General features: G+C 53.2%; 4 protein-coding genes across 4 annotated transcripts; all 4 read left to right on the forward strand.

Moving 5' to 3' along the window:
• Nucleotides 1-154: 154 nt before the first annotated feature.
• HER10_EVM0001042 (putative glycosyl hydrolase) lies at nt 155-2,232 on the forward strand (the record flags this gene model as incomplete). The annotated part of the gene is made up of 2 exons (XM_035470804.1): nt 155-1,037; nt 1,094-2,232. The coding sequence occupies 2 exons, from the start codon at nt 155-157 to the stop codon at nt 2,230-2,232; spliced, it is 2,022 nt and encodes a 673-aa protein (XP_035333691.1).
• Nucleotides 2,233-4,813: 2,581 nt separating this feature from the next.
• Nucleotides 4,814-5,827, forward strand: HER10_EVM0000792 (uncharacterized protein; the record flags this gene model as incomplete). Its single annotated transcript, XM_035470560.1, has 2 exons — nt 4,814-5,116; nt 5,177-5,827. The coding sequence occupies 2 exons, from the start codon at nt 4,814-4,816 to the stop codon at nt 5,825-5,827; spliced, it is 954 nt and encodes a 317-aa protein (XP_035333676.1).
• Nucleotides 5,828-6,339: 512 nt separating this feature from the next.
• HER10_EVM0008272 (maltose permease MAL31) lies at nt 6,340-7,956 on the forward strand (the record flags this gene model as incomplete). The annotated part of the gene is made up of 2 exons (XM_035477799.1): nt 6,340-7,713; nt 7,765-7,956. 2 exons carry the CDS (start codon nt 6,340-6,342, stop codon nt 7,954-7,956), a joined length of 1,566 nt encoding a protein of 521 aa, XP_035334178.1.
• A 997-nt stretch (nt 7,957-8,953) lies between these two features.
• HER10_EVM0000361 (uncharacterized protein) lies at nt 8,954-10,442 on the forward strand (the record flags this gene model as incomplete). The annotated part of the gene is made up of 3 exons (XM_035470146.1): nt 8,954-9,552; nt 9,606-10,314; nt 10,383-10,442. 3 exons carry the CDS (start codon nt 8,954-8,956, stop codon nt 10,440-10,442), a joined length of 1,368 nt encoding a protein of 455 aa, XP_035333650.1.
• Nucleotides 10,443-12,135: the final 1,693 nt, after the last annotated feature.

The raw sequence follows: 12,135 nt of genomic DNA on the forward strand, positions 1-12,135 counted from the left end.
GTGAGGAGGTCCTTATCTCTGGCTTTTCACTTGCCTTGTAGGTTTCGTGTTCTCTGTTCATCTACCAGTTCTTTATCAACTGTTGCCTGCATTTCTACGGTGAAATCGACCTCAGTACTGCCATCTCACCGGGAAACCAATCGCAATATCCGCCATGATTAACCAAAAGGACGGCTTTCTGATCTATCAGTATGATGGGGAGCAAGTATGGATCCAGCCATGGGGTCCAGATGCCTTTCGAGTCCGAGCTACCAAGGCCCATGCGATGCCCACTGAGGCATGGGCCTTGGAAGAAGACCCGAAACAGGTCAAATCAGAGATCTCACTCGCCGAAGACGGCTCAGCCACCATACACAACGGGAAGGCGAAGGCAGTCGTAAGTAAGCGGGGAAAGATTACCATCTACAACGCCAATGATGTCGTCGTCCTTGAGGAGTATGCTCGCAACCGACGCGACCTGCTCGACGCCAAATGTAGCGCCATTGAGGTCGAGGCCCGCGAGTTCAAGCCTCTTCGGGGCGGCGACTATCACCTCACAATGCGCTTGGAGAGTCAGCGACCCGACGAAAAGATCTTTGGGATGGGCCAGTATCAGCAACCCTTCTTGGACCTCAAGGGCCTCGACCTCGAGCTGGCACACCGTAACTCGCAGGCCAGTGTGCCTTTCGCGTTGTCTTCTCTAGGCTACGGGATCCTTTGGAACAATCCATCCATCGGCCGCGTCGTGTTTGGAAAGAACACGACTGCCTTTGAGGCGTATTCTACCAACATTCTGGATTATTGGGTGGTGGCTGGCGACACACCCGCCGATATCGTGCAGCGTTACGCAAGTGTGACTGGCAAAGCTCCCATGATGCCAGAGCACGGCCTGGGCTTCTGGCAGTGCAAACTCCGGTACGAGACCCAAGAGGAGCTTCTCGAGGTCGCCCGGGAATACCGCCGTCGGGAGCTTCCCCTCGATCTCATCGTTATCGACTTCTTCCACTGGCCATTGCAAGGCGAGTGGAAGTTTGACCCTCAGTATTGGCCCGATCCAGGTAAGGACAGCTCACCGACCTTCCATGTCTGTCACAGCAACTAATTCGTAGTCTAGATGCCATGATCCAAGAGCTTCGTGAGTTGAACGTCGAGCTCATGGTCTCAATCTGGCCGACAGTGGATCAGAGATCGTCAAACTTCCAAGAGATGCTCGAGCAAGGATTCCTCGTCCGCACCGAGAGAGGCGTCCGCACCAACTTTGAGTTCGAAGGTTCTACCGTATACTACGACCCCACGAACCCGGGGGCTCGTGAATACGTCTGGAACAAGGCCAAGCAAAACTACTTCTCAAAGGGTATCAAGACATTCTGGCTTGACCAAGCCGAGCCAGAGTATTCTGTCTACGACTTTGAGAACTACCGCTACTTCCTCGGCCCGAACTTGTCCGTCGGTAACATCTATCCCAAAGACTATGCCCGAACGTTTTTCGAAGGTCAGAAGGAGGCCGGCCAGAAGAACATCGTCAATTTGCTACGCTGCGCATGGGCCGGAAGTCAAAAGTACGGCGCGCTCGTCTGGAGCGGTGATATCGCGTCTTCGTGGGGTAGCTTCCGCAACCAGCTGGCAGCTGGACTAAACATGGGTATTGCGGGATTGCCCTGGTGGACAACCGACATTGGAGGGTTCCACGGCGGCAACCCCGAAGACGAAGCCTTCCGGGAGCTCTTCGTCCGGTGGTTCCAATGGGGCGCGTTCTGCCCCGTGATGAGACTGCACGGCGACCGAGAACCGAAGCCGGGCGGCTTGGCTTCGAGCAGTGGAGCGGCCAACGAGGTTTGGTCGTACGGCCCAGCAGTCTATGACATCTGCCAAAAGTATCTCTTCATCCGCGAAAAGCTGAGGGATTATACGCGTCGGCTGATGGCCGAGGCCCACGAGCATGGATCGCCTGTCATCCGATCGCTATTTTACGAGTTCCCGGGAGATCAGAGGTGCTGGCAGCTTGGGGCTGAGCAGTACATGTATGGTGATGCCTATCTTTGCTGCCCCATTGTCAATCCCGGCATCACCAAGGCCAAAGTCTATCTGCCGAAGTTGGATAGTGGAGAGCGATGGACAACCCTTCCTCACGAGGGCTCTGAGGAGCAGGAATTTGAGGGCGGGCAGGACATTGAGATCGAGTGCCCTCTAGACTGGATGCCAGTTTTTGTTAGAAAGTCAAAGGCAGAAGTGGTTCTGCAGAAGTCAGGGTAGGATAGATCTCTTTAGTTGAATAGACCCTCAAGACGCTGAGGACTGATGCTAGAACTGACAAGGTCAACATTCAACGTCACATTCGGGGCTGTCTTCCTCTTGGCCACCACGTTTTTGGCGAGTTACAGCGGAATAGTAAGAGAAACGGCATAAGCTGCAGGGGTCATATGCCGCTCAAATGGACGGTGTTCCTCCTTACCCCGCGTGCGGCTAGTCGCCCCGGAACTCATCTCATCTCGCGTTCCTCGGGGTAAACACGCCACTGAGCCCAATTGTCTTTAGTGCATGCTCCCCGCCTTATTTTCAAATAATACGACACTAATCAGCAGGTTTTGATGCTCATTCCTCTTCTCTTTCCATCGCTCTCAGTGATCCAGCATGATGCGCTCACTTGCTGAACATGACGCTGTGTCTAGTTCATAAGTAAGATGAAAGCATAATGGCAGAGACGGAACAGGCCGGCAACGAGCGGACAGACTCGACGTCCGATAGCGAGGACGTCATCGCCGTCGCAAATCCAACGGTTGATGCTCCAGTGTTCAAATGCGATTACTGTGGGAGCACCTTTGGCCGCCAGGAGCATCTGACTCGGCACAAGCGATCGCACACTAGAGAAAAGCCTTTCTCGTGCTCAGCATGCGGCAAGAGCTTCTCCCGATTGTACGTTCTCATTATGTTCTCACTAATCTCATGCACTAATGTAGTTATAGGGATGTTCTCACTCGCCATGCGGCCTCTCATGATGAGGTCGCAAGCGAGTCTCGGCGGCCCGTCGCATCTTCCAGGGCATGTCAGGCATGCGCTATAAGCCGTTCACGATGCTCGAAAGAGAGCCCCTGTCGTCGCTGTACGGGTAAAGGTCTCGAGTGCAAATACCCAGCTGGCCGCCGCCGAGGTCCTCGTACAGCGTTACGATCTCCGGATGAGAATACTGCTCCTGGAGACAGACATGACAGTCAGGGAGAGGTCATGGAGTATGCCGACCCAGCACAAGTTCCACAACCTCCAGGGATGACCGAGATACCATTCCCGACCACGAATCACGCGTCGGAAAGGCGCGCAGTCGAAACATCGTGGACTCTTCCGCAAGTCCCTGGAGACAGCGGTCAGAATTTCCCAGTCAACAACTGCGGAGTAGGTTATGGGATGAATGCCATGGACAACTTCATTCAGAACGAGGAATTTCCCGAACAATCTGCTGGTATTTCGGCCATCAATTGGCTTTCTCCTCAGTACTACTCAGATTTCGATTGGGGCATCATGTCTTCTGTAAATGAGAGAGAAGCGTTTTCGGCCAATCTAGACGGCGTACAAACCGTCATGAATGCCTATGAGGCCGTAAGACAAGGGCCTTGGCTGAACCTCCTCAACAGTCAGCCAGTCCAGACTTCGAATGCCGCAGTTCCACCAGCATCAGCGCTTCAGCTCAATCCACCAGGAACAACGCCCAGGAGTAGACCGAACGGAAGCACGACTGGATCCGTTGAATCATCTTCTACCACGGCGACTTACTATGTCGATGGTGCTCCATCCAGGGCACCCTTTAAGGGTCGCCCGTCGCAAAGAAGTCTCGTCTTAGATAACGCGGCGAGACCCGATGATGACACTCCGACTCCCAGCACAGCGGCTCCAGGCACCTCCAAAGAAGGTGATGAAGGGACAGGGCTTGATCTATCTGTACAGGCCTACGATAACCTTCTGCAACACATCAGCGTCGAACCTTTTCTTCAAGGCCGCAGCGCGACGCCACTTCCATCCATAGCTCACGCTCGAGTTTATTTCCGATTGTACTTTCAACATTTCCACCCCGCTTATAACTTCCTGCAGAAACCAGCCGACTACTACCACGAGCCAGCGAATTGGCCCCTTTTATTGGCCGTCTGTGCAATTGGCTCGGTCTACTCCCGAGGCGAGACCAATCTCGGCTTCAGAGACTTGTTTCTTCAACTTTTGGAAAGCGCTGTACGATTTTACATCTCAACGGGTGCCCTGGATGACGTGGCAGGATCTTCTCAAGTGTCACTGGTAAGCCCTGGGGAAGATTCAATGGGTCTAGTCATTGCTCAAACGTCTATCCTCTGGTTGATACACGACCTGCACAACGGTGTCCGCGGCGATCGCTACGATTTGGCATTCCTAGTACGGCACTTCTTGATCAATGCCTGTCGAAAGATGGACCTACTAGGTATGCGAGAAGGCCTACCAGAAGTAGCGCAACACGCGGGTGACACAAGTGCCCACAGAAGGTGGTTGGACACTGAGTCCAGACTGAGAACGGGTCTCATGATATGGGTACGTGCAAGCCACCAATTTCGTTTCAAAGAGCCCATAAACTGACATGACATCTGTGCTCTAGATCCTCGACGTTATTGTATTCCTAGAGAGAGGTCAAGACGTACTGCTCAAGCTAGGCGATGCAAAAGGCCAGATGCCTTGTCTCGATTCTCTTTGGGACCAAACTACTGCTAAGAAACCAGGGCAGCAACAATCTAAGCCAGGTGTGTAACTTTACCCACCAAAACAATCAAGGCACCGTTTAGGCTCACACATTGAGGGCTCCCTAGTGACTATACCTGAGGCCATGGAAATGCTTTACATGGAGAAGAGGCTGCCACCGAACCTGGGTGACTTTAGCACCATGGTGCTCACATACGCTATCATCAGGCGTACCAAGGAAGCTATTTACCACAACCAGATCAGGCTCAATTCATGGACGCCGACAGCCGACGTCCAGAAGTGCGGTCCTGGCGATACTGTCGAGGAGACTTGGCCCCCTTCGCTGCCTATCCTATCAAGATGGCGGAACAGCGCCTGCGACTCTCTCGACCTCCTTCACTGGAACGCTAACGCCATCATCGCCAAAGCCGGTGGATGGGAGCATCCCGTCATCTTACATCTCCACCTCTCTCGCCTCGTCCTTCTCGCTCCGATAACCCACTTACAGACACTAGCTGCTGCCGCCTCGGCGCGAGCATCCTCCCGCAACGTCGACAACTCCAAAGTCGAAAAGGCGAGATCTCTCGTCGCCCAGTGGGCTCTGCGTGATCAGTACAAAGCCAGACTATCGGTCGTCCATGCCGGGGCGATGCTTTGGCACATCCGTCGTTACAGTGTGGGCAACTTTCTCGAACCCTTTGGCATATTCGCTGCAACATTGGTGGTTTGGGCGTACAGCACAATGATGCTGTTCATGAGGCGTCACCAGAACCCGAGCTCTCACTTGGCCAGTGACGGCCCTGGCCAGCAAGATAGCCCGATGGAGGCAGTGGCAGAAGTTGAAGAGGACCCGGAGCCCAGCTTCCTCCACCTCGACCGGCCATGTGACGACGAGATGGTGCAGACTTATGTGAGGCTAGGCCATAAGATGGCGGGCCACATGGCCAAGGTGGGTGATATCTGCAACGATGGGGCCCCTCGGAAGATTCTCAAAGAAGGGATACAGATGCTCAAGGGGAGACCGGAGCAGAACGGAGACGCAGCAAGTAGCGTCGGGAGCGGAGGTATGAGCGAGAACGGCAGGCGATACTCGGTCTGGGGAGTGGAACGAACATACGCCGATCTCCTGGACTCGCTCGTTCAGTCCACCTCGGACTAGGCTATCCTTTCTCGGAGCGGGCGACGGGCTCTCCACCGGAGTTGTCAGCCCGGTATAGCCATGGATCGGGTGGTTATTCTAGTGAGAAGTTAGAAAACTCCGGCGGGGGTGGAGACATCATGCCACAAATGGCAAAGACAATTACCCAAATAAGCCATCAGATGGCACGACGTCCTTTTTGTGCCGGGAAGGCTAATGATCACAAACTCTTTCTCCGCATGTTACCCCGGATCTTCGACTGACAACATGCGGGGACAACGTGTATTCCACGCTGTGGGATACCGTCCCTTCGAAGCTGACAGTCGCCGGAAACAATATCCTGCTGGCGTTACATGCGTCTCTATATCATGTCTAGATTCTCCACCATCTCCGGACCTCGCTTGTCGATCATCTTCACGACGACGCTGATACTTGCACTGTAACAAGTTGCTAGAGTTTCGAAGCTATCACCAACTCTTGTTGCCTGCCATTTACCTTCGGTTTCAGAATCAAGTCATTCATCAGCCGCCACAATGGGCACCACCAAAGAAGAGCCGCTCGAGATCGGTCAGCTCGAGCATGCTCCCACCGGGGACTATGCTATCAAAGACCTGGCCATGGCCAAGCAGGCCGCAGACGAGGAGCACAAGCTTGGCTTCATGGAGGCTATCCGCCGCTATCCCAAGGCCGCCATGTGGTCTGTCCTCGTCTCCGCCGCGATCATCATGGAAGGCTACGACATCGTCCTCATCTCGTCCTTCTTTGCTCAGCCCGCTTTCAAACGACACTACGGCGAATACCTCCCTAGCAAGGGCACGTACGAGATCACAGCATCCTGGCAAAACGGGTTGAGCAATGCAGTCAGTGTCGGTACAATCATCGGCGCTTTCGCGAACGGTTACTTCACCCATCGCTTCGGGTACCGAAAGGTCCTTCTCGCGTCCCTGGCTAGCATCGTCGCCTTTATCTTCATCTCTTTCTTCTCGCCGAACCTCCCCGTCCTCCTCGTCGGCCAGTTCCTCTGCGGTATTCCCTGGGGCGTCTTCGCGACAACTGCTCCAGCCTACGCCTCCGAAGTCTGCCCGATGGCACTGCGCGGCTACCTCACCGTCTTCGTCAACCTCTGCTGGGCCCTCGGTCAGCTGATCTCAGCCGGTGTTCAGGCAGGGTTCTCCGATGGTAGCAACCAGTGGTCCTACCGCGTGCCGTTTGCGATTCAATGGGTCTGGCCGCTTCCGCTTTTCGCCGTTTTGTGGTTCGCTCCCGAGTCTCCATGGCATTTCGTCCGCCTCGGCGATTACGAGCAAGCTGAGAAGTCCGTCCTCCGTCTTGGGTCCGCGTCCGAAGCCGTCAACTCGAAGCAGAAGGTTGCCATGATGATTCATACCAACGAGATTGAGCAGCAGATGGACGAAGGAACCTCGTATCTCGATTGCTTCCGTGGCGTTGACCTCCGGAGAACCGAGATCGCCTGCATGGCATTTGCTGCACAGCCTTTCTGCGGCTCTGCTATGGGTGGTACTCCCACCTACTTCTTCGTCCAAGCCGGCTTGCCAGAATCGATCTCGTTCCGCATGTCAGTCGGTGGCCTCGGGATCGCCTCTGTCGGCACGATTGTATCATGGGGGCTTCTTGGTCGCTTCGGTCGTCGCACGCTGTATCTATGGGGTCTCGGAGCGTTGGCTTTGATCCTCCTCGTCGTCGGTGCCATCAGCGCCGGTGCCCCTAACTCGGACGGCGCAAACTACGCTCAGGCTGGCATGATGCTGGCTTGGCTCGGTGTCTACTATCTCACCGTGGGACCTATCTGTTACGCCATCATTTCCGAGGTTTCCTCGACTCGTCTCCGCAACAAGAGTGTTTGCCTCAGCCGCATTGCCTACTACATTGCTCAGATTGTCTGCAATGTCATCAATCCCTACATGCTCAACCCGACGGCCGGTGACTGGAGAGGAAAGACGGGATTCTTTTGGGGAGGTTGCGCCTTTGTCTTCTTCATTTGGACTTTCTTCCGCCTCCCCGAGACAAAGGACAAGACCTTTGAGGAATTGGACATTCTCTTTGCAAGGCGCGTCAAGGCATCCAAGTTCGCATCTTACAGGGTCGATGCTTATGCCAGTGGCGACGAAGTCCTGGCTAAAGAAGGCTGAGTTCTCGTCCACACCAGTAGTTTCGCCCTTTTAGAGTAGGACAGTTGGAGTCATACCTTCGTTAAGAATCTTTGCTTTCGCAGTCGGACCTAATAAATAGATGTTGTTACTATCACGACTTTACTTGAGAATACCGTCTTATATAAACTACTGAATCAATCACTACTTAGTAATGCAGCTAAAAGTCAACATGTTTTGCCACATCATAATGAGAACACTCGAGTAATAAGTCATGCCTTGATTACTTAGTTATTATCAAGAGCTTGAGTTCCCTCCTTCTTGTTTCTAGGGTTCAGCACGGTCGCCATATCGTGTTATCACTTCAATTCCTTTCCTTCGTACAACAAGTACTCAAGCTATCTAAGGTACCTTACTTGGTACCAGTGATGTAAGTTGACCCATGAGCTAGATTGGGGCTCTAGATGCAACTCGCTATCTAATGCTTTAGATCATGAACTTGAATACCTGAGCATCGGGTTCCAAATGTGAAGCTCCGTAATCATCCCGCATGGCTGCGGTAAATGATGATCTGCATTCATGATGGCGGCAAGTAAAGATTCGGTCGCAGACGCGACGCGTCTTCCGGGCTAGGCTTTTTTCTCCGTCTGTGATACTATTGTGAACCCCGCAGAAGTGTCGCAATGCCCGGTGGAGGAGGATCAACGTCGTGCTGATAGTGGATGTTCTCACCCGCTCTTAGCCTCTTCCCCACGAATTGTGAACGAGCTCTTGCTGCATCACCTTGGCATGCGGGGAATTGGAGGATAGCGTTAAACGTCGCTCAGCATGCGCCGATCTGCCGAGCGCAAACATCTATCGAGATGTTTACTCCGGTGGGGTGGCTCATACTCGCAATGGCTTCTCATCGCGACGAGGCATCGCGATGTGAGTATAATAGTAGGAAGTTTCGTAGATGGAAAGGTGATTGAATGGATGCAGTCAACAGCTAACTCACCTTGACACGGCACCGGCACCATTCTACTCTTCCATCATTGACATGTCTTTTCTCAAGGCTTTCTCAGCTATTGCAGCTCTTACAGCTGGCCATGTCACAGGTCTGGCTGTAAGACAATCTCCAGCTGGCACAGCAACTGTCGATATCGCGAATCCCAGTGGCCCAGCCAAATTCCTTGGCTCCGGCTTCATCTACGGATTCCCCGATAACGGAACAGAGATTGACACCTCTATTCCCGACAACTTCGTCACCGACATCAAGTTCCACGCCAGCCGTGCCGGGGGTGCCCAGATCCTAGCTCCCGGTTGGATCGGCGGACTCGACGGATACCAGCAGCGCTTCGACTCCGCACTCTCCAACTACCGGACCACGCGCAAGTACGGAGCTGACTTCATCCTATTGCCCCACGACCTCTGGGGTGCCGACGGCGGCCAGGCAGGAGGCTCAATCTTCCCCGGTGACAATGGCAACTGGACGGAGACTGAGCTTTTCCTTCACCGTCTTGTCGATGACATCAAGTCTAATAACATGCTCGACGGGCTTGTGTTTGATATCTGGAATGAGCCTGATCTTGACATCTTCTGGGCTCGGTCGTGGGATCAGTATCTGGAGTACTATGTGCGGGCTCACAAGATCATCAGGTTAGATAGTCTCCCGATATCAATCATTCCGATCTCAACTAACACAACTTTAGGGCCGAGCTTCCGGGCACTTTGATCAGCGGACCATCAGCCGCCAACGCCCCAGCCGTTGATTTGGAAAACTGGAAGGCTTGGATGTCCAAGGTAGCAGCTAACGACGCCATCCCTGACATCTACTCCTGGCATCAAATTGGTGAATGGCAGCGTGAGCCCGACAGAGTCGTTCCCGATTTTAAGACCCTCCAGAGCACCTACAACCTTCCGGACCGCCCAATCGACTTGAACGAGTACGCCTGGCCATCCGAGCAGAATCCCGCCAACGGTGTCTTCTACCTCGCCCAACTTGAGCGCCACAACCTTCGCGGCCTCCGCGCCAACTGGGGCGGCGGTTCCGACCTGCACAACTGGATGGCCGATCTGCTCTTCAAGGATGCCAGCGGAGCGTACAAACCCAACGGAGAGTGGCAGGTGTACAAGTACTACGCCCAGATGACCGGCGAGCGTGTCGCCACCACCGCGTCGGCTGACCGGACTTTTGATGTCTTTGCGACTGTTGAGAACAACAGCGTCAAGATCCTCGCTGGAACCAGGACCGTTCAGAAGAACTACGAAATCAAGGTGTCCGGACTCAGCAAGCTCGGTCTTCCCAGCGATGGTTCCGTCCAAGTCCGCACTCTGCGTTTCGACTGGGCTGGCACCAAGGCTGAGGTTGGAGGACCGGTTGACTTGGGTGTAACCAGCATTTCGTCCGCTTCTGACAGCGTAAGTTATCCTTGTCCCACATTGACAACCTTCCTGCGTGATAGCAATGCTAATGTTTGGTCCTACAGCTTACTATCCTGGTCGAGCCACCTACCAATTCCACCGCATTCGCTTTTGAGCTCTTCTAAGCTTGATAGAGGCTCTTACCAGCCTACTCCGTAAATGAATCCGGTCCGCTGAAGGTCCTCAAGGCAACGAAAGGCCAGACCCGAACATATGTACCCTTCTCTGTAGATAGATCGACCTTATCGTGATAGTATATAACCAAAAGCTTTCCACCTACCCTACAGAAATTAGGCGTTCCGAGATTTCATGGCATTAGACTCACTCATGTCAAACACTGCAAGTTCAGTGTATCCATGGTCAAGCGATAGTATTTTGGCTACCTAAGCGCGACCAACTTCAAGCCTGGTAAGTCAAACCCCCCACTTCCCGGCACCCCCCTGTTTCTGGCACCCACAAAAACGCGAAAATCCACCACAACGCAATGCCCACCCCCAACCTCCTTTTATCACAACATTTTCAATTCGAGTCCAAATGGGCTCATTTTTTGCACATACCTTCTTCTATATCTAATGCCTCAATATACCGAAGATCAGCTTCGTCAGGCTCTCGAGGACATCTCAAACGGCAAGAGTCAAAAGAGAGCCTCATTGGAGTATGGGATACCACGATCAACCCTCCAACTACGTCTCCAAGGTGGTCAGACTAGGAAAGTGGCTTTTGCTGACTGGCAGAGGCTGTCTCCTGACCAGGAGAGTAAGCTGGCACAATGGGTTCGCATTCAGGCTTCGCTGGGCCTCGCACCAACGCACCAACAGGTGAAGGAATTCGCAGAGCGAGTTCTGGCTGCTGCTGGGGATACCAAACCATTAGGAAAAGGCTGGATCTATGCCTTCGTGAGAAGGAACCCTATCATTAAGGTTCAGAGAAGTCGTTCCATCGATTCTAGACGCGTTAATGGGGCATCTACTGAGGTCATTAGGAACTGGTTTAAGTTCCTTGCTATCCCTGAGATCAAGGACATCAAACCAGCCAACAGATATAATATGGATGAGACTGGCATCCTCGAGGGTCAGGGAGCTAATGGGTTAGTGCTGGGCATGGCTGAGACGACGTCTGTTCGCAAGAAACAACCTGGGTCGAGGGCATGGGTCTCTATCATTGAGTGTATCTCAGCCTTGGGTAGGGCACTTCGTCCTCTTATCATTTTCAAGGGAAGACGGTCCAACAACAGTGGTTTCCATTACATCTGGTTCCATACGATGGGTGGGAGTTTACAGCAACAGATAATGGCTGGACTACAGACTTAACTGCCATTGAATGGTTAGAGAAGGTGTTTATCCCACAGACTATGCCCGAGGCTGAGGGCGAGGCTCGACTGTTGATTGTGGATGGGCATGGGAGTCATACGACGACAGACTTCATGTGGAATTGCTATATTAACAATATCCATTTACTGTTCTTACCACCACACTCCTCTCATGTCCTCCAGCCACTTGACCAGTCTGTCTTCAGCCCTGTTAAGTCAGCCTATCGGAAGGAGCTCGGTTACTTGTCTCAATGGAACGACTCTACCATTATAGGTAAAAGGAACTTCCTGGACTGTTACCAGAAGGCTCGACTTGCTGGTCTATCAGTCTCGAACATCAGAAGTGGTTGGAAGTGGACTGGTCTACACCCTGTAGCGATGGTTAAGCCCCTGATGAACCCTATGGTATTACCTGAGCCTTCTGCAGCCCACCACACCCAAACCAACCAGTCGGGGCAAAAGCGATGCCATAATGGTCAACAAACTACCCCTGTTGAGCCATGGGATTC

The sequence above is a fragment of the Colletotrichum scovillei genome (assembly GCF_011075155.1).
Source record: "Colletotrichum scovillei strain TJNH1 chromosome Unknown Contig00005, whole genome shotgun sequence".
NCBI lineage: Eukaryota > Fungi > Ascomycota > Sordariomycetes > Glomerellales > Glomerellaceae > Colletotrichum > Colletotrichum scovillei.